We start from the raw sequence: 21,854 nt of genomic DNA on the forward strand, positions 1-21,854 counted from the left end.
CTTGAGCTACCTGTTTGGCATCCCTACAGGTATGTTGGGGTAGGCAGGTTTATAGACACGAGGATGGAGTTTTACGGGAGAGGTCTGCCTGGAGATTTAGATTTGAGAGGTGTCAGCATGCAGTCAAGCCCTCTGTATCTGTAGGTTCCAAATCCACGGATTCAACCAACCACCGATCAAAAATATTCAGAGAAAAAAAATTTCAGATAGTTCCCAAAAGCAAAACTTGAATTTGCCATTCGTCCAACCCAGCAAATATTTACATAGCATTTTCACTATGTTTATACCTATTTCCATAGCATTTACATTGTGTTAGGTATTATAAGTAATCTAGAGATGATTTAAAGTATAAAGGAGGATGTGCGTAGGATATATGCAAATTATGTCCTTTTATATAAGGGACTTGAGCATCCTTAATTTTGGTATCCATGGGGATCCTGGAACTAATCCCCTGTGGATATCCAGGGATGACTATGTAGATTGCAGGTAAAGTCAGGAGTCAGGATGAGATCATCAGGGGAGTGACTGTAGATACTAGAGTCCCTGGGATGAAAGCCTCCATGAAAGTGGGTTCAAGAGAGCCGGAGGGGAGGAACTAGAGGACCACAAGTACGAAACTCTTTGGAGGTGGTTTTCTCTAAAGGGGCACAGAGAAATTGGTGGTAGCTGGAGGGAGATGCAGGGCCAGGGAGGTAGTGGCAGCGGGTGGTAGGAGCTCTGTCACAGATTTGTGTGTAGGTGGGAATGATCGGGGGGTAGAAGGTGGTACAGGGCACAGCGGATCAGGTACCTGTGGTGCACGGTAGCTGATACACAGGAAAGGGTTGCTTTCAGGGACATGTGCAGTTTGAACCTTGTAACTGGAAAGAAGAACCAACAAGTCAGGAGACATCTAGGTATTAAGTGAAATAAAGGTTCTGAAGAGGGAGAAAGATTGCTTTCTGGTTGAGTGGTCCTAGAACCTTTCCTAAAGAAGGCAAGGGCTTGACCTTAGCTACATATATATATGTGAGTGTGCATGTGTGTATTCATATACATACACACACACATATATATATATATATATATATGAATCTTTATCAGGCAATACATTTAATTCATTTTATGAGCTTTTTATATGTTCCAAGCTCACTTTGCCCATCATATGCCAGGGTTTCAACGTGAAGTTTACGATTCATTTTTCTTGCAGTTTTTTTGGTGAGAAATAGAACATCGCTCATTTTAACACTCTAAAGAGCACCTAATATGAAGTTTTCTTTCCCCAAAGTAACCTTTTCCTTTTCTTTCCCTCCTAATTTCAGGAACAGACTCTGGCCCTGAGGAAAGAAGGGATTGGGGTTGTTTTGGATTCCGAGCTGCCCCATTTGATTGGCATTGATGACGACCTTCTGAGCACGGGCATCATCTTATACCACTTGAAGGTAGAACTGCTTACCTGGAACATTTTCATTTTGGTTTCAGCTTTCCCTGTGGACACTGGCAAGGTTTATAATACTCCGTGTCCACGAATGCAGCTATGACAGTAAATAATAGACAACAAATCCTTGAGCCCTTTGGGGATTCTCAGCAGTTCATTGGGATTCTGTGGTATTAGCAATTCCCGTTTTATGTAGTCCTAAAGCTAAATGAAGATCCATTCCCTTTGCCTTTTAATTTGTAGAATCAGTAAGAGGGAGGTAAGGAACAAAAGGCAGACGGAGCTGAGGAAGAAAAGTTGCCAGCACCTGAACTGGGATTTGTCGTGTGTACAGTTTCCTGGTTCCTTGTGTTAATTATAAAGGTGTGTCTCCCACCTACATCATTGGGCCTGATCCCAAACAGGGTATCCCAGTCAAGAGAGCAGAATTTCCACATCAGTATTAGTGGTGGCCTCTGTAACCTTGACTTTAGTATCTTCTCTCTGCTTTGTGACTTAAAATGAGGACAGTATTGCACTTGTGCTTTGCAGGCTCCCCTAAACCATATCTTTAGACACAAAGAAACCCTGGCCACTGGAGGAGAGACTTGTCAGAGAGGATCAGGACCATCAGTGAGATTGCTGTCACAGGCAGATTATTGATGCCAAAACAGGAGCCCAACCTTTGTCGAGCCCTGAGCCTCAGGAGCCCTGTCCCTTTCCGGACACCGCAGGCTGTTGTTATAGAGCCTCAGTGGACTCCAGTTGCACTGAGGCTATGGCCTGCCCAGGGCCAGAGCTCACCCATCCGTCACCAGGTTGCTTGGGCATCAGTGGAAGAGGGAGAAACAGATCGTTCCTCATGTTCTTACTAATAAATTTTGCTTGACTTTTCTCCCAGGAAGGTCAGACATATGTCGGTAGAGAAGATGCTTCGACAGAACAAGATATTGGTGAGGATCTTTATCAATTTCCTCTTCCTAATGATTTTTTAAGAAATCGGTCAATGAAGAACTTTCTTTTGAATGAATGACATGGAAGTAATTATAAAAAAAAGAAAATGTTCCAAATACAACATTGATCAGAATGTGTATTTATGTAATTTTGAACTCAGTTCAAAGGACTAGCACAGAACAGTTAGTTTATTGGATAAAATGGGACTGCACCTGTGCCCCCCCCCCACCCCAGTCATGTCTTTCAAGTGCACTGTAGTTTAAATCACTCTACTCTTGTCACAGTGGAAGTATGCTAACAGGTACAGATAAAAGATATAAGACCCTTTAATGGGAAATCCTTCCCAGTCAACACTTACCTGTGCGAAGATGAGGACAGAAAGTAGGATACACACATACACAGCATCCACACACACGGAGCACGACTTCCTGGCTTTCCCCAAGTCTTTGCAAGGTACCCTAATAACCGGTGATTCAGCCCCTGAGCCCAGTGAGGTCTTGTCAGGCTTTATAGCATAACTTAGGGAATGCCTGTGATGGTAGAGAGTGTGTGCGTGCGTGTGTGTGTGTGTGTGGCAAGGTGGGGATTGGCAGGGGAAGAATTATATATTCTCAGCTGGTTTTAGGATTGCTGGTGATGAACTTACTTTCTTGCGAAGTGTAACCTATCAATCAGGACAGAACTCCCGTATTCCTACATGTATTTACTATTTATTGTGAATCTGAGGGAGCTGGAAACCAGTTCCTGCAAGTCCTTGGGTTCAGCTGTTTTTAGGTGGAACTGGGCGTCAGGCCTCTTCCTCTCTCTCTCCGTTAAATTATCGATACGTGTGACCTTTGGGTTTGTTATAAATGATGGTACGTGCTAAGAACATGTGTTTCCTGTGAACAGAAAGGTTCAGCAGTGCAGCTCTGCGGAGGGCAGCGGGAGCTGTTTGGCTTGTGCTCCTGAGAAGCTGGCCGAGAACTGTGCCTGAAACCACGTAGGCTGGTGTGACCAGCGTTCACCTCCGAGCCGGGCCACTCATCCCACATGGGCAGCTCAGGGTGGTCGGACGGGCGGGTCGCCCTTAGCAGCCACGTGCTCTGAGAGGTCTGTGGAGGTCAGGTTCTCTCAGAATCGGCACAGGCCACGGCGGAGTCATCTCAGGACCTCTGTAGCCTTCCTTGGGCCTTCCAGGATCCTGCCACATTCACCTTTGACCTTTGGCTTGTGCTCCTGGAATGCAGTGTCAGGAAGTGTGGCGGTCACGATAAGTCCTGGAACCATGGGGTCCTTTTATCCCTTCCATTTTACTGTGACCTTTGGGTAACTGGAGGAGCAAAGTTATTTAGACTCAAGCAGAATGACTCAGTGGTATTCAGTTAAGACAAGTTACTCAACTATTTTCTCGCTGAAGGTGAAATAAATTAACGTGCGAGAATTTACTCCTTTATGCAGTGACGTCCAGACCCGTTGAGTAACACTCAAGGGATGCTTCTGTCAGTTGATGCCATGAACTCCTGAAGTTCAGTTTTCTCACTGAGCGTAAATGTTCACCTCACAGTTTTGTATGGAAAAGAAAGAATATTCAATATGAGAAAATAAATGAAGGTGGGGAATCATTGCACTAGGTACCAAAGGAAATCTTGTCTTCCTCTGTTTTCCCATCTCAGTTCTTCACGGCCTCGACTTGGAGAGTGAGCACTGCATCTTTGAGAATGTCGGGGGGACGGTGACACTGATCCCCCTGAGTGGGTCCCAGTGCTCTGTGAATGGTGTTCAGATCGCGGAGGCCACGCACCTCAATCAAGGTATCAGCTTTTGTCTCTGAGTTCTCTGTGTGTGTCGGCTGGGTGATGGGCGAACATGTGCATCTTAGAATTAATTACTGTCTGAGTGTGAAAAGGATGAGGACTATTTGCTTTATTTAGGGTGTTTTTCTCTTACTGGAGGACTTCTTTATTAAATGCCCATTGACTTGTTGAATTAAGCATCTATGTAGTGGCTTAAAAGTTACTGCTGTTATGGAAATATGACTTTAAAGGAGTTTGTTAAGTTAAAAAAGTGCCCTTCAGGTGCAAATCCTTAACACATTGGCTCTTTTAATAATTTTTTTTTAATATGGTTAATTTATATTTCTTAGTACAGTTTTTTAAAAAATTAGTTATTTATCTATTTGTTTATTTATTTATTTTGGCTGTGCTGGATATTAGTTGTGGCGTGCAGGATCTTCGTTGCAGCATGTGGGATTTTTTAGGTGTGGCACACCGGCTTCTTCGTTGCAGCATGCAGGATCTAGTTCCCTGACCAGGGATTGAACCGGACCCCCTGCAATGGGAGTGTGGAGTCTTACCCACTGGACCATTAGGGAATTCCCTCTTTTAATAATTTTATTACCTTGTTTGTATTCTTTTTATGAATAGTTATAATTATAACATAAATACAGGATCTGGTATCATATCTTTTTTTCTTTTGGAATAATTTCAGTATTATAGAATATTTGCAAGAACTTTTTAATTTCAGGATAGTTGAGAGTAAGTTGCTCACATGATGCTCCAGCATCCCTGAATACTTCAGTGTGTATTTCCTTTGAAAAATGGCATTCTCCTATGTAATTACAGTGCAGCCATCCAAATTAAGAAAGTAAAAAATGCATGCCTACCACCTGATTTCAGACCCCCTGCAGTTTTGGCCATTGGTCCCAGCAGTGTCCATTATTCAGTCCAGGATCATGTTGCATTTGGTTGCCATGCCTCTAGTCTCCTTCAGGCTGGAAATGTCCCGTGGTCTTTCCTTGACTTTTATGACTTTGACAGTTTTGAAAACTGCAGGTCAGATATGCTCTGGAATGTCCTCCTGCATTCTTCTACAAAATGGAGAATTTATCTAATGCTTCCTCATGATTAGAATAATGTCATTCTTTGACAGGAATGTCAGAGAAATGATGCTGTGTTTTTCTCATGTCTTGTTACATGGTTTTTATTTGTCCCATTCCTGAGGATGCTCACTTTGATCATTTAATTAAGATGCGGCGTGCTAGGCTTCTTCACTGTGAAGTTAATCTTTTTGCCCTTCCTTATTAACGAGGATATTGGGAAGGTACTTTGGGATTGTAAATATTCTATTCTTTAGCATACTTTCATCCACTAGTTTTAGAATCCATTGGGTTTTTCTTGTGGGGTGGGGGTGGGGGAGCTCTGATTTAATTATTATTCTGATGGCTGCCATGTGGTGATTTTCTTCCTTCTACACTTATTAGTCGGCTTTTTAAAAAAATATTTATTTATTTATTTAGGCTGTGCTGGGTCTTAGTTGCAGCATGTGGGGTCTTCGTTGTGGCATGCAGGATCTTTAGTTGTGGCATGTGGACTCTTAGTTGCAGCATGCAGGATCTAGTTCCCTGATCAGGGATCAAACCTGGGCCCCCTGCATTGGGAGCGCAGTCTTACCCACTGGACCACCAGGGAAGTCCCTAGTTGGCTTTTTACTGTAAGAAAGAGCTTTCTTTTCTTACCATTTATTTATTTACTAAAATTTTTATTGGCATATGGTTGCTTTACAATATTGTGTTAATTTCTGCTATACAGCAAAGTGAATCAGTTATACGTATACATATATCCACTCTTTTTTAGATTTCCTTCCCATTTAAGTCACCACAGAGCATGGAGTGGAGTTCCCTGTGCTCTACAGTAGGTTCTTGTTAGTTATCTGTTTTATACATAAATCAGCAGTATCATGTCTTGCTATTTCATAGGTTTTGGTCCATTTCTATCATTGCTCATTTTGATGCCCAAATTGTCCCAGATTTGGCCAGTGGGTTATTGTGTTCTTTTGGTTTGTCCCTGTTGTCTGTGATTACTTCCTTTCTTTCTGACAGAACAAGGCATTCCAGGCTCATCTTTTACTTCTCTGGAGTCAGCCAGTTCTCCAAGGAGCCCTATTTCCTTTTAGCAAATGGAATTTAGAAACCAAGATCAGGGCACTAGATGTGCTAAGTTGCTGTTGAAGTGTTGCTGCTCACAGGTCCTGTCAGTCTGCAGAGTTAGGGAAAGTGTGTGTGTGTGTGTGTGGAACATTTACAGCTATCTTCTGTATCTGTTTGTATTGGTATATGGAAATATCTATATTTCAGTATCTATGTTGTTAACCAGGAGCTCACACCAGTACCTCTAATTCTAACCCAGTACCATAGAATTCTTTCTAGTTTTCTCCCTTTTCTTATTTGTAGCCCCTTTTCTGACAGGGATGAACTTGACTCCCGTTATGTAACCAGCATCCTGTCACTTCTGTCCCCTCCTCATTCGGGGACCCTTCTCTTCCTGCTCAGGCTGTGACACCGCGTGCTGGGCCACTTCTTCCCTGACCCTCCTCCTAGTGCAGACACTTTCCTCACCTCATGCCCAAACTTCCTTCCATTCCCACCCTGATGCTTACTTCGTCCAGCCCTGTCTAATGGCTTTTGTACTGACCTGTGCAAGAAGAAAGGAAAGAAAGAAGTTGACATTATATCTTAAGCCCTTTTTGATATATTATACATAGTTTTTATAATTACAGTTTTTCATGCTTACATTCTATAATATTGTATCTGCTGTGACATAGGAATTGGACAGATGAGGACTGGAAAGCATGTAGTTTATTGGTGTTAGTGAAGTCATACCAGAAATCAGTTGCAAGGAGTTATCTCAGAAACAAAAGACAGTAGCATGGACCAGGGTGATCATGCTTTTATAGGAGGTGGGTAGAGTCCATCAAAGACGTTCTGAAAGCAACTAATGGAGCATCCACCCATGTACCATCTCCAAGTCATCCACCCACCCAACCATCCATGCATTGATGTCTCCATCAGTTTTTCACTCTTAGTTTTTTTCAGTTTCAGGGTTAGTTGAGGTTTGGAGACATCTGGTGCCCTGGATCTGGCCAGGAAGGCCAGAGGTCAGTGGTAGCAGGTGATTAGCCCAAACAAAGGACACAGTGAGCACCCAGTGATCATTACCAAAGCAGTATTCCCTGCTTTTTTGCATTCAGGACAAAAGCTCTGGCAATAAGGATGGAGAATCTGATTATTGCCAGGCAGCAGTATTAATCATGATAAGAAGCTGCCTCTGCCCTGAGCCCAGAAAGTCACTGTAATTGACCGGCAGACAAGAGGTCCCTCTATAAGGCTCTGCAGTGGCAGTCCCTGCCTGGAAACCCAGAGGCCCTTGTGTGAACAACAGGTGTAATTGGAGGGTAGACAGTTGACACATGACCCCGCAAGTGAACTTTGTAACTCGATCTGGACCACAGCCAAACCACCTGTCTGTCCTCTCTTAGGACCTCAGGTGGGGGTCCTGCTGCTGCCTCTTCAGGCAGCGGGGGCAGGTGTAGGGGTCATGATGAGAGGCAAGAGACATGTCTCTTGGTCCAGCAGAGATCTCTGTACTGGCTGTGTCTCCCTCAGGTCAGAGGGAGGTGACCTTATGATGATGACTGTGTTTATTTTTGCAGGATTTTGTAAGTGCCTTGTACTAGTTTTCAATATCATTGTTAACACATGAGTAGAACTCTGGAATTCATTTTGAAGTATTCAATACATCTGGGGTTCACTGGTATATAAAGTGTAGATCTAATTTAATTTTCCCCTATATTGGTATACTATTATCATAACCTTCCCACCATCTCCCTTTTGATGAAACTTACTTATCAAAAAAAAAAAAAAAAAAGTCACGCAAAATACTGTTTCTATTTCTTGCTTTCTGCTTTGTTCCAGTACTCTGTATTTCTACTTTTGTGCCTGTATCACAGTTTTAATGCTTGTTGTGTTATAATATACTTTAATTTCTGTTCTTCTCTGAGTGGTTTTTGCTATTCATGCCTATTAATTTTTTTCAAAGAAGTTTTAGAATCCTTAAAATATCCTTTGAGGAGTTAGATTCTAATTTCATTTGATTTGTTCACATTTTAAAAAATATATTTCCATTTTGGAATTTATGTTTATTCAGTATGCCTCTTCTCATATTTTAATTTTCATCTATTTCCTCCAATAAAACTTGGAAGACTTTTAATTTATGTGCTTGTTGAACTGTATTTATTCATGTATGTAGAATTCTGAAAGTAGCTGAATACATTAACTGTTCAAAAATGGAAAGGAAAAAACCCTTTCATATATATGTATATATATATGTTCTATTATAATAATCTGTTTTGATTATTTCAAGCACAAAGGACCTTTGAAGATATTAATTTAAAACCGTATGGGAAAGTGAGGCCCAAAGAATTCAGTGTGTAGATTCCAGGTCTTCTGATTCTTGTGCATTGTTCTTCCAAATACCCCTAAGAAGCCTGTGTGTCTGTGGAATCACTCATAGGAAGTTAGAGAAAGAGTGACAGCTGGGGTTAATTTGGGGACGTTCTTTAGCATAAGCAGTGCTTGAATCACAAGTAGCCCATGAATGTCAGTATCAACTGCTGGGTCTACCTAGCTGTGTTGTGCAGCCGTCAGACTGCTTCCTGCCTGTGCACTGCCTGCTCCAGCCATGTTTCTCTGGTGCTTCTGGAACTTACAGCACCCACAGTCCTGGCTGCTGGCCACTGAGAAGGCTGTCGAGTGGATTCCGGTGACCACTGCTCCTGCCACATCTCTTGTGGGTTTTCCTGGTAGCTGTTATGTGGCATGTTTTGGTGAGAACATGAGTCCAAACTGCATAATGAAAAAGAAACTTTTAGAGCATGTATTGTTTAATGTAGGAACCTCCTAGAATTTAATATTTAATGTTGGGTTGTCCTTCCATCACCCTCAAAAATTATTAGTTAATTTATTTAATAAGAGAAATTGCTTGTCATTCCATTGCCATCTGCTTATGTAGCGATGGTTGTGTCTCTAATTCTCTTGTGGATTGAGGCATGATAGATAAATAATAACTGTATCTCCCGTGCAGTATTTTTATTTTTTAAAAATTTTTATTTATTTTTGCTGCATTGGGTCTTCATTGCTGCTCAGGCTTTCTCTAGTTATGGTGAGCGGGGGTTACTCTTCATTGCTGCATGTGGGCTTTTCATTGCGGTGGCTTCTCTTGTTGCTGAGCACAGGCTCTAGATGCACGGGCTTCAGTAGTTGCAGCATATGGGCTCAGTAGTTGCGGCTCGTGGGCTCTAGAGCGCAGGCTTAGTAGTTGTGGTGTGTGGGCTTAGTTGCTCCGTGGCATGTGGAATCTTCCCGGGCCAGGGATCGAACCCATGTCCCCTGAATTGGCAGGTGGATTCTTAACCACTGCAGCACCAGGGAAGTCCCTGCAGTATTTTTAATTGAGTGGTTTTTTATCTTAAACTTTTAAAGTCCATTTGAAAAATATGCCTATTCAAATTAGGGATGGCTGGAGCTAAATTTTTAATCTTTGTATTGAAAATGTGACTTCACCTAAGAAACTGGTAGTCCTAATTGTCATTCAAGGTTAATCATCAAAATTGTCTTCCCCTGCAGGAGACTCTTAATTGTGCCATGGTTTTTAGACCGATGGGGTCCAGTTCCTCTGGAATCCTGCCCAGCAGCTTTGTCAGTGTCAGAAAAATGCTAAAGCATTAAAATACAGTGCACTGTTTATACATGTCATAGCAGGTCATAGGGCAGTGAAATGTAAATCAATTTGGTGTTCCAAGGCATTACATGAGAGAAGCAAGATGGTAACATTGTTTTTTTTAATCTACACACTTTAAAACTGGAAAATCCCACAAAGGGAAAAACAGGTAAAGTTCTTCAGGAATTGAGCGTTAGAATTCTCTACTTAAATTTTCTTGATTTTTGAGGATTACTAAAGTGAGAACTGTTTTTTAAGCAGAGAATAATGTGATATATTGTTTGTGGTTACAAAAATATGTAGCAAAAATAAAAAGATGTGAATGGGACTTACACATGCCTACTTTAAAAAAAATTTTATTGAAGTAAAGTTGATTTACAATGTTGCATTTAATTTCTGCTGTACAGCAGAGTGACTCAGGTATACATATATATTTTCTTTTCCACATTCTTTTCCATTATGGTTTATCACATGGTATTGAATATAGTTCCTTGTGCTATACAGTTGGACCTTGTTTATCCATTTTGTATATAGTAGTTTGCATCTGCTAATCCCAAACTCCCCAGTCCTTCCCTCTCCCATCCTCCCTCCCCTTTGGCAACCACAAGTCTGTTCTCTATGTCTGTGAGTCTTTTTTTGTTTTGTAGATATGTTCATTTGTGTCATATTTTAGGTCCCACATGTAAGTGATGTCATATGGGATTTATCTTTCTCTTTCTCTACATCCATCCATGTAGCTGCAAATGGCATTATTTCATTCCTTTTATTGAGTAGTGTTCTATTGTATAAATATACCACATCTTCTTTATTCATTTGTCTTTCGATGGACATTTAGGTTGTTTGCATGTCTTGGCTATTGTAACTAGTGCTGCTGTGAATATAAGGGTGCATGTATCTTTTTGAATTATGGTTTTGTCTGGGTATATGCCCAGGAGTGGGATTGCTGAATCATATGGACACATGCCTACTTTAGAATAGTGTTAACCATTGGAGAAGAAGTGGGGAGGGGCTTGATCAGGCAGGGATATAGGAGGATGTTCCACTATATCTGTAAGATTTTATTAAAAAAAAAAAAAAAGACTAAACCAAAAAAAGCCCCCAAAACCCAACATGTATCTGCAGTTTATTAAAACATAATAATAATAGGGAAACAAGATAAAAAAAAGCAGCATATTCATACACCAAAAGCTACCTTGACTTTTTTTTTAAGCTCTTTATTGGAATATAATTGCTTTACACTCTTGTACCAGCTTATGAGGTACACCAAAGTCAATCAGCTGTATTTATACACATATCCCCATATCCCCTCCCTCCCGCGACCCACCCTCCCCGTCCTGGCCCTATAAGGCATCACCCATCATCGAGTTGATCGCCCTTTGTTATACAGCAACTTCCCACTGGCTATCTATTTTACAGTCGGTAGTATACCTTGACTTTTACCATGAAACCATTTTTAAGTAAAGGTATCAAGAACAGAGAATGTGGATGTTACAATATAACATGACCTCAGCGGATTAACTGGGATTAACTCCGTATTCGATTGGATTCCTGGTTCGCCATCAGCTTCTTATCTTTTTGCTGCCTGTCTCCAGCCAGTATATTGCTGATACTTGGTATTTAAATGTTTCTTTTCATTAGTAAATTAGTACTCATTTGCAAATGTGTTAGTTAGGCTGTGCCATTAAAAAGCACATTAGTAATTACCACTTCCTTATAAAAATCACTTAAGACACTTGTGAATGTCAACTAATAGGAGATTTATCTGTGTTTAGCAGATTGTCACCTTTGCAGGGGAAATTTTTTACCTGTATCAGTTAACTGCTTTAACTTCTTTTAGATTGCATAAATAGTACTTCCTCTGCCTTAAATTACAGGAATGTTTTCATCTGGTAAAGTCACTAAAAAGAAAAGCATTTGCTACTACTGTGAGAATTAAATGTGCTGACACCTGTAATGTAAGTTGTCTAAAGCCTGGCAACTAAAGCTTTTCTCCTCTTTTTGGGTTCTTCCAGAACAGTGCCTTGGATTTGCCGCATTCAGGGGGTGTATTCTAGCCATGCTAACCATGCTTTTCAGTGGGTGTGTTCTCTGAAGTGTCGTTTCCCTCACTCTCATGATTCTATAGAATGATTCCATAGAAAGATTTCATAGAAAGAGGGGGCCTTTGCTAGAGAGGAAAGTATGCATTGACCATGGTGTCTTGTCTGTAGGCCGTGAGCTGTTTTTGGCAGTCTCAGAGCTTAGATTTTTCTTTTTTCCATTTTTTTTCGTATATTTAATATGAAATGTATAAAAATCAAATGAGTTATTAAAATGTATTTCAACCTTTCCGTGTAATTGCTAGGAACTATTTTATTTTAATTACTATTATTTTTTCTTTTTACTCTCACATGTTATTTTCAAGCTGATAGTTGCTAAAGATAATTAATTTTTCCATTCAGTGTCAGTGGACTCCTTTGGTCTTGCTGCTGTGGCAGAGCCATTGAACTCTCCTCTCTCTTGTTAGACGTGGTGTAGGGACTCCATCTGGGGAATTTACGCTCAGGTGCCTTTGAATGTATCATACCCCAGTGCCAAAGTATATTTGCATCTATTCAGGCACTTAGAGGGAACAGGTGATTGTCTAGAGAGTGGAGCTGAGAAGCCTTTGATAAAATTTTCTTCTGCTGAAGGGCTGCTATGAGTTGTTCAGTGACAAATTAAAAAATAATTTTAGTGGAACTAGAAAGGGAAATCGATTTTCCAGCAGTTTAGCCAAGATGTCTAGTGAACAGAAGAGACCTTGCACCCTTTACAAAGAGCCACAGATCCCAGTGTCTAATCTCCCATTTAACTTACCCGCACTTGCCCTTAAGCACTCATTAGATTTCTTCCTTAAATTTGAGACCTGCAAAACTGCCACCTGTCACTTGCACATGGATAATTCACTCAACAGAGACTGTTGAGTGTCAGAGCCCTAACTATTCTTAAAGACTGTACCCAAAGCCAGTGGTGTCCCCAGGTCAGCAATGCCAGCATTACCTGGGAGCCTTTCAAAATGCAAATTCCCAGGCCCCATCCTTGACTCGCAGAATCAGAAAATCTGGGGAATGGGCCCAGCGATCTAGATGCACCTGTACCAGAACATGTCAGTATGAGGACCAAGGCTAACCACACATTCTTGCCGCAGACTTTGGCACGGGAGACAACCACTTGTCAGTCTCTTAAACCCCTTTCCTCTCTTGTTAGAACCATTACATCTATTTTTTGTGATCTCTCAGTCCTTTTTAAGTTTCATTTTCAGCTTGATGTCCTCATAGGGTGACTTTACGGTGTGTCTTGGCATGGATTTCTTGGGGTTTACCTGTTTGGTGTTTAACGGGCTTCTTGAATCTGTATGTTTCTGTCTTTCTCCAGATTTGGGAAGTTCTCAGCCATTATTTGTTTAAAAAATGGTTTTCTGCACTATTTCTCTTCTCTTTCTGGGACTCTGGTTACATGAATGTTAAATGTTTTAGTTTTGTCCCACAGATCTCTGAGGCTCTATTTAGTTATTTTTACCTTTCTGTAAACTTTCTTCCTCTTTGCTTTTCAGATGAGATCATTTCAGTTATCTGTCCTCATGTCCACTGATTTTTTTCCTCTGTCATCTCCAGTCTATTGAGCACATCCAGTGAGTTTTAAAAAACTTTGATTACTGTATTTTTCAGTTGTAATATTTGATTCTTCTTTATATACTTTATTTCTTTGTTGAAACTTCTTACCTTCAAAGAGTGTTCACCCATGTTTGAACTCTTTTTTTTTTTTTCAGGGCCCATCATTTTTATTTGTAAGTCATTTGATATAGAAAACTAAAAGATTTTTTTATTATGAAAGATTTCTAACATATGCAAAATACAGAATATTATAATTAACCTCCATGTACCCGTCACCCAGTTTCAATAATTATTAACATTTTTTGCTTATCTTGCTTCATCGTGGCATCCTCCTCTGACCCCACTCCACCCCCTCACACACATTTCTCAGGGCAACCTATAGGATACATTGTTTGAAAATTTTTATAATAGCTTATTCTAAATCTTTATCAAATAAGTACAACATCTCTGTGATCTCAGCATTAGCGTCTGTTGTTTGTGTTTTGCCATGCAAGTTGAGATTTTTCCAGTTCTTTGTGTACTGAGTAAAATTGAATTGTATTTTGGACATTTTTATATTACATTGTAAGACTCAGGGTCTTGTTTAAATCCTATGGGAAATGTTGATTTTTGCCTGTTTGTTTTAGCAGGCAGTTGACCTGGTCACATTTAGACCATAAGTGAGAATCAGTCTGTGGGTCACGATTCTAGTTCCATGGCCCATTCAGTTTTCAAAGCCTTTGCGGTCCTATTCCAGTCTGTCCCACGTGTGTACCATCCAGCGGCCAGCCTGGGACCTGAGCAGTGGTCTGTCCTCAGTTTAATTCTCAAAGTCTCTGTGTGCTGCTGGGGGTCAGCTCCATGCGTGCACTGTTGGGGGTGCCCCAGGAATTCATTAGCAATTCCCTGAGGTTGCCTTCCTGAACTTCTCCCTCTGCACCATCTCCCAAGTCCTTTCTGGTTCCTTGGGTCTTTCCTTTTCTGCCCTCCAGCTAGTAATCCGGAGCTTTATTTATACCATTCTTTCGCGTTCTCCCCATGCTTGTGCCCATGTCCGGCTGAGCAGTGAGAGGACAGAGAGAAGAACAATAAAGCAACCAGGGTCCGCCCCACCCTCCTGGGTCCACAGAGCCTGTGATTGGAGAGCGATAGTCCCCTCCCTCCCAGGTTGAGACACCTGTGGGCCCCCTGCTGCTGCCCCTGTTGCTGCTGGGGGACCTCTCTGTCCTCCTGGAACCAGAACTAGAAGCTTCTCCTGGAGTTCTCTCTTTTGCACTGATGTCAACTTTTGGGTTTCCTCGCAGACGAAGCTGGGGACACTGGAGGAAAACAATGGTAAATTCATCATTGGTTCAGTGGTGCTTTAAGTTCTGGTCTCCTTCAGCCCACCTGTTTCTGTTTGTTTTCAGGCCCTCAAGTAGCTGCTGCCTGTGTTCTGTCCAGACCATCAGGCTTAGCTGCGTTCAGGGGGAAAGGCAGGTGGAGGGTGCTGTCCCATCTCGGGCAGATCCAAAACTTCTCCCCTAGCACGGCTTCAGACTGATGAAAAAGGAGAGCGTTACTAAAGCCGAGTTCCAAAAGGAATGAATATGTTTGCCGTAATGGTCCATGGAGAAAGGTGACTTAGATATACTTGGACCAAAGTGCCTAGTGAAGAATAATCTAAAGGCTGGAAAGCAGATGAGGCGGGGGCAGGAGTAGCGGGAGATCAAGTAGCCTTGGCTGCTGAATCTCTGCAGCTTTGTAAGGCTCGCGGATCCCAGACTGGTGGTGTGAATTTGCTGTGGAAGATGCTCACCATTCAGGAAATCGGTAATGTGGCTGTGGAGGTGAGGGACAGTGCAGTGTCTGTATAGCCCTGGGGGGCTTGGGGTGAGCGTAAAAGAAAGGAGTTAATGAAAGCAGGAGACTGTTGGTGTTTAGGGCTGGGGGAACGGGGAGGCATTTGGAGGGAAGGATAGGATGTGGACAGCTTGGAGCCTGTGGGAGGCAAGACTGAAGGGCTGAGACTGTTACTAACAGAATGAGTAGTATTGTTGGTAACAAAGAATATGAACTGCTAGGTATGAATGGAAAGAAAGTTACAGTCAGCCCTCTGTGTGTGTGGCTCTGCATCCCGTGAATTCAACCACTGCAGACTGAAAATATTCAGGGAAAAACTTACAGAAAGTTCCAAATGGCAAAACTTGAATTTCCAAGCTCTGGCAGTTACTTACATAGCATTTGCATTGTATTTACAACTATTTACATAGCATTTACATTATATTAGGTATTATAAGAAAGCTAGGGATGATTTAAACTGTAAAGGAGGATGTGTGTAGGTTATATGCAAATGCTAGGCATCCTGGAACCATCCTTTGTGGATACTGAGGGACGATTGTGCTAGAAGTTTGACCAATTAGTGTAATGCCTTCCATTCAGTACCTTAAAATTTAACATTTTATTGTCTACTGTCTGGAATCGTCCTCTAATTATCTCTTATACTTTCTCTATTTTCTTTCAGAAGGATATGAGACCTACTCCATACCCTCTTTTTATTTCTCCCCTGAGGCTTTAAGAATTAAAAATTCAGCTCCCACTCATCCCATACCAATGCACACACATCTAAAAATTTCTTTGGGGGGATGGGACTGGAGCATCTTGAAATTTTGCAAAGCTCCACACTTAGCCCCTGCACACAGTTGGCCAAATGATTCTTGTCAATTATTTGGCTGGAAATCTCAATAACAAAGATTGAAAATCAATTTTCTTTCTTCTCCAGAGTCCCAGAATCTAAGTTTGCAATTTTTTGCTTTTCCAAATGTAAATGAGGGTTTAAGTGATTTATCTAAAGCAGGAAATTGCAAGTCCACATTTGAATATAAACATTGAAAAGAAGAAGACAGGGCCTAGGTGGCTTTTGGTAAGGTGTCACATGCATTTACATCCTACACAAATACTAACAGGCAACCTGATGGTCTGCTTTATACCTGCTACCCTTGGTGCTGAGGACCTGTCACTCACCGGAGCCCACTGTCAGCCCCAAGCCACATGACCTGTTTGAATCTGTTAGTATTAGTGTGAAATTTTGGTACCCACCACAAGCACTGTGTCAGATCTTAAATCTTCCCCATCTCGCTGCCCAAAGCCATTTTTGAGATAGAGAAAAATTGCTATATTTCAAGTGTCTTAAAAGCCAGTGTCACCAGAGTCCAAGGCCCTAGACCATACTACATAATCTATTCTTAAGTACTGGCATATGTTAGTGGAAATTAGACTCCATCAGGGCCTGCAAATGGTGCCATCATCATAACTTAGTATAAATAATTTTTAAGACCTTTTACATAACTTAAGCTTATCACACACAAAGCAAGTTTCTTTTAGCTTGAACTAGGAAATGAAATAAGAGTTTCACCTGTTGTACCTTACCTGACCTCTCATGCGATACCATTACAGAAAACTTTTCCGACAGAGCTTTGCTTTTCTGACTGATGTATCTAAAATGAGCATGGTTTAGCAATGTGTTATATCCTGTCTGTGTGTTTGGGGGCGGGGGCTGAGGAGGCGCTTTCTAATGTATGATTAAATTAAGAATTTGGAGCCCTGACACAGAAATTCAAATGGCCCCCTCTTTTTTGGCCTGTAAGTTCATATTACTACATTGGACCATGCCCTTTTGGGAATACAGTTGTCTTGTATGTTCATATTAATGGTAACTCAGAATGAAATAATTCGAACATCTTCACCTCTGAGATATTCATTTGACAACATTTAATTTAAAACAGTTGATTTATTTGTGCAGTAGCAGAATTAGGAAACCTCACATGAAATTTGAGGACTGTAATTCATAGTGACATTAATGATTATCACTACACTCCATAGAAATCACTAGAAATATTTACATGTTTAATTTTTTTCAGTGTGCCTGAAATTATTAAAATAGAGAATCAGTGGTTTTGTTTACAGACACTTAAGTAAAGCTTTTTTCTGTTGTTACCAAGCGTCTTTGTCTACCTTTTTATAATGTTGTTTCCTCTCCATCCCCTTTTGAGACCATCTGGAATTTGTCTGTCCTCAAGTATTTAACAGGCTCTCAAGTCATCTCAAAGATGCCGTTATATGTTTCAAGGAGGTTTAGATATACTCTAAAAATGACAAATTAAGTACATCACAGAAAGTCCATCTGCTGTGATTAATCACATTAACCTCAGATCAAGGAGTAGTTCATAGTGAAGGAGAATTTAAGATTTGGAAGACATGATGAGGAAGCTGAGCCCCCGGAGGGGTGACCGTCAGGCAGGACGCAGGAGCTGGGTCTTTTCCAAAGGCCTTGCACTGCCAGTCACCCTCATTCATGTATTCATCGCCTTTGCCCTTTCAGCTTTTTGCTTTTTGAGTATACTCACAAGTCTCCTTTAAAGAAAAATATCACAAAATATCCCATGGGGTCCGTCACCCGCCGCCCCCTGCTCCAGCTGCTACCACCTCTGTCTTTCTCGTCATACACAGACTTCTTCTCATTGGCATACAGTTGACTCACAGTGTTGCATTACTGTCAGGTGTACAGCAGAGTACACAGGCATCCTGAATGAGTTGTCCGCACTCAGGAGACCTGCTTTTCCTTACCCCGCCCTCATTCCTCATCCCCTCCAGCTTGGCTTCTAGACCACGCCAAGGCCACCGTGACCGCAGTGCCACCACCCCTGTGGCATTTCCAGCCTTTCATCTCAGCTGATCTCTCTGAATCATTGTGTCCTCCACCACGCCTTCCTGTGCTCCTGAGGCTTTCCTTCTCTCCCTCTGATGCCCTTCTGCTTCCTTTGCAGGTTCTCCTCCTGTATTTGGTGCTAAGTGTCGGACCCTCTTCTCTGTTCTCTTCTCAGGTGATTTTCGCACACCTGGCTTCCTTTATTAGAGATGACTCTCAAATATATAGAGAGATATATACCACACTCTCATGCACACACACGTATACGCACATATATATGTATACATCTCTACCTAATGTCTGTAGAGGGGTGTGTGTATATATGTATGTGTGTATATGCACAGACCTTAGGTAGAGATGTACACATATATGTATATGTGTGTATGTCAGTCTGTCTATTTTTGAGATATATAGCTCATTATAAATTATTTTGAGTTACCGTTGGGTTTAATAATCTATTCTTTTTATTTATTTATTTATTTATTATTTTTGGGGGGGGGGTACACCAAGTTCAATCAACTGTTTTTATACACATATCCCCGTATTCCCTCCCTTCCTTGACTCCCCCCACCTCGAGTCCCCCCCACCCTCCCCGCCCCAGTCCTCTAAGGCATTAATAATCTATTCTTAATCCTCCCACAGTCCAGATTTCTTCATTTTGATCATTTGAAAGAATATGCTTGATAAAAACTAGGGGTTCTTTCAAAAATATATTTGCCAACATCAGGAGAGCATCTTAAACAAAATATTCTGTGTTTCAGCACATCTTCTCATCATGGAGCACCAAATTATCAAAAATTTTACACATATACGTATATAATTGAGAGTAGTTAGGAAAGTGGGTAGGTTGGTAGATGGACAGATAGAGAGGTGTCCCAGGCCTTTCTTCTGGAGCTTCACGCCTCATTTCTATCTGCCAAATACATCTCAAATTCATTATGTCTAAAACCCAACTCAAGATTTCTCCCCCAACCCGATTTTGGTCCTTTTGCAGCGTTCTTAGCCGGTGTGAACAGCTCCCCATCCATCTAGTTACAGCAAAGCCCAGGAGCATTTTCCTCACCTCCCTGGTCCCTGTATCATCATGAGCCCCAGTGATCTTGTCTCCTAAGTATCTTCCGGATCTGTTTGTTTCCTGACCTCTTACCCCTCCCTCCCAGTTCTGAGCCACCATCATCTTCAACCTGGACCACTGCAGGAGTCTCCTACCTTGCTTATCTACATCTCCTCTTGCCCTCTGGTTCATTCCTCAACCAGTAGGAAAAAATGATCTTCCTGAAACTCACGTCTAATTGTGTGATGCTGCTGCTGCACAAAGCCCATCAGGGTCTTCCTGTTGCCTCTACATGAAATACAAGATGCCTTACTGTATCCTGAGCGGCTCTCCATGTTTTGCCCTCTCCTCTCTCTCAGGCCTCATCTTGTGCAGTGCTCTCCCTGGTTTCCTCTGCTGTGTCTCCCATCACTCATCACCCATCAGCATCATCATCTTTTCCTTTCATGGTACTGTTGTATATGTTCCCCACCTCCCCTCCATCCCCCCCTTAAGAGCTTGTCTTAAGCACCATCTCCTTCAGGGCATCCTTCCTGAACCTCCCTTGCAGTCAACCCTGGGGGCTGGGTATCTCTCCTTCAGTTGCAGCTTTGTGTTTCTTTGTGGAGTTGTTAGGTTAGTAACCTCTTCCCTCCTGCTTGTGTGCAAGCTCCGTAAGGACAGGGTGTGTGTGTGTGTGTGTGTGTGTGTGTGTGTGTGTGTGACTCCTTCACCTCTGTATCCCACCTCCAGTGCTCATCACAGTGTGCCAAGTGCTCATTCAGTATTTGCTGAATGAACGAGCGCACAGCAGTGTAATGTAAAAAGGAAGCACATCTTTTAAGCCAGTAGGTTTGTTCAGTAAAGGAATACGACAGAGGAACAAGAAGGAACCAGCCTTAACTGAGCTCCTTTTATGCGCCAGGTGGTTTTTACACGTTATTTGGATAGGAACAAGGAATGGTCGTGGGTAGTTTTATTTTCTTTCATAACTCCTCAAAGGGATTTTTATGTGTATTTCATGCAAATCCATGGGTGGAAAGATTATTTTCAGTGATTTAATACAATATGAAGTATGTCTCTGAAATACTATCCTATTTTTCCATTAACATATTTTAGCAATTTCAAACTTGCATGACTGGGCATTTGGTTAACAGAAAAAAAAAAGAATTGGATTAGATATAATTAACACCTCGAATGAGATTGCCTTCTTAATCTCTAATGTCACTTTAAGAGCATTAAATACACATATCCTGGGCATAGCTGTTTCACTTCTGACTTTCTGTGTGGCACAGTTTTGAGTCCTGGTCATAAAAGGCACGTGGAATGCCTTTCTTCATTATGGTAAGGGTGCCATTCCATAATAGGGAAATACATGAGGGTGAGTCAAAAATTATCTGCACTCCGGTTATGTTAAAACTTCTGTTGGCTGCACAGTCTTATCAGCACTTTCCATTCAAGGCTACTGTCTCCCCAGTCACTGCTGTCCAGGTATGAATGTGTTATATCGGTTCATGTGTAACTGTGGTGGGAGCAAAAATGGATGCCCCATCTGTGATTTCCACAAAAGAAGAACAGCGTGCGGTGATTCGTTTTTTGTGGTCTGAGGGTGTGTACATCCCCACACTTCTGCCCACACTGTCGGCACTCTGCAAAAACTTTGTTTTGAGGTGTTAAAGCATCCTCCCTATAGTCCTGATCTTGCTCCATCGGACTTTTACCTGTTTGGCCCCTGGCAACCAGCCCTATGAGGACGAGGATTCACTTCTGATGAAGAAGTGAAGACAGTGGTTCATTCATGGCTTTTAGCTCAGCTTAAAACATTTTTTAATGAGGGAATACGAAAGCTTGTTGACAGATGGACAAAGTGTCTTGAAAAGCAAGGAGATTATGTTGAAAAATGATGTATTTGTCTTTTTAAAAGTTAATTATAATAAATTCTACAGCCAGAGTGTGGATAATTTTTGACTCACCCTTGTACAAATGCAGTTTTATATAAGGGGGATAAACAGATTGTAGGGTGGATAATATATCCATTGCTGCCCTTCTGAGTCTCCCAAAACTGTGTCTTCCTTCTCACGTTGACTCTGTTTCTGCTAAATAATGACAACCACCAGAACCAGCCCTTTGGTTGCTCGCTGTGGTTATGACCTAAACCCGTTAGGTTTTAACCGTATTGAATTTGAAGCTCCTGTGAGAACCTGACACAGTGTGTCACACAGGCAGGTGGGTGTGCTGGTCTGAAGCTCCAGAGCGGCCACGTGGGGTATTGATATTACCTGCAGGGTCCAGGTGGAGCTGGTACCCACGTGAGAGGCTGATGGCTGTGGTCAACCAGAGGTCATGTGCCCTGTCCACAGGAGGCAGCCAGCAGCCCAGTGACGGCACAGGTCTACTGATACCATACTTTCTCTTTCTTGATGGGAAGCCAGAAACTCAGACTTCTATATGAAAACTACAGATTTTTAACTGTTGACAATGAATGATTTTGTTTTTTAAATTTGCAGGGGACACACAGACACATCCATGAGCTGAATTGTTTCTCTGAGCTTTATTGCAGATTCTTCATCCTGGCTGCTAGTTCTTCATGGTCTCTTTCTACCTCATCTGTCCAGTATGGGTGCTTGCTGCTGTT

The 21,854-nt window shown here is 41.7% G+C and overlaps 1 protein-coding gene across 10 annotated transcripts in view; it reads left to right on the forward strand.

Annotated features, from left to right (window-relative positions):
• Nucleotides 1-21,854, forward strand: part of KIF16B (kinesin family member 16B) — a 291,849-nt gene that overhangs the window by 121,486 nt on the left and 148,509 nt on the right. For all 10 annotated transcript variants that reach the window (XR_009048392.1, XM_057701881.1, XM_057701879.1 and 7 more), the window contains 3 exons: nucleotides 1,302-1,421; nucleotides 2,298-2,349; nucleotides 4,006-4,143. Coding sequence is in view for 9 of the 10 variants with exons in the window: in XM_057701881.1 (XP_057557864.1) it covers nucleotides 1,302-1,421; nucleotides 2,298-2,349; nucleotides 4,006-4,143 (310 nt within the window). In the remaining variant the exon portion in view is untranslated. The remainder of the gene's footprint in view (nucleotides 1-1,301; nucleotides 1,422-2,297; nucleotides 2,350-4,005; nucleotides 4,144-21,854) is intronic.

This window comes from Hippopotamus amphibius, chromosome 12 (assembly GCF_030028045.1).
Source record: "Hippopotamus amphibius kiboko isolate mHipAmp2 chromosome 12, mHipAmp2.hap2, whole genome shotgun sequence".
NCBI classification, from domain to species: Eukaryota; Metazoa; Chordata; class Mammalia; order Artiodactyla; family Hippopotamidae; genus Hippopotamus; species Hippopotamus amphibius.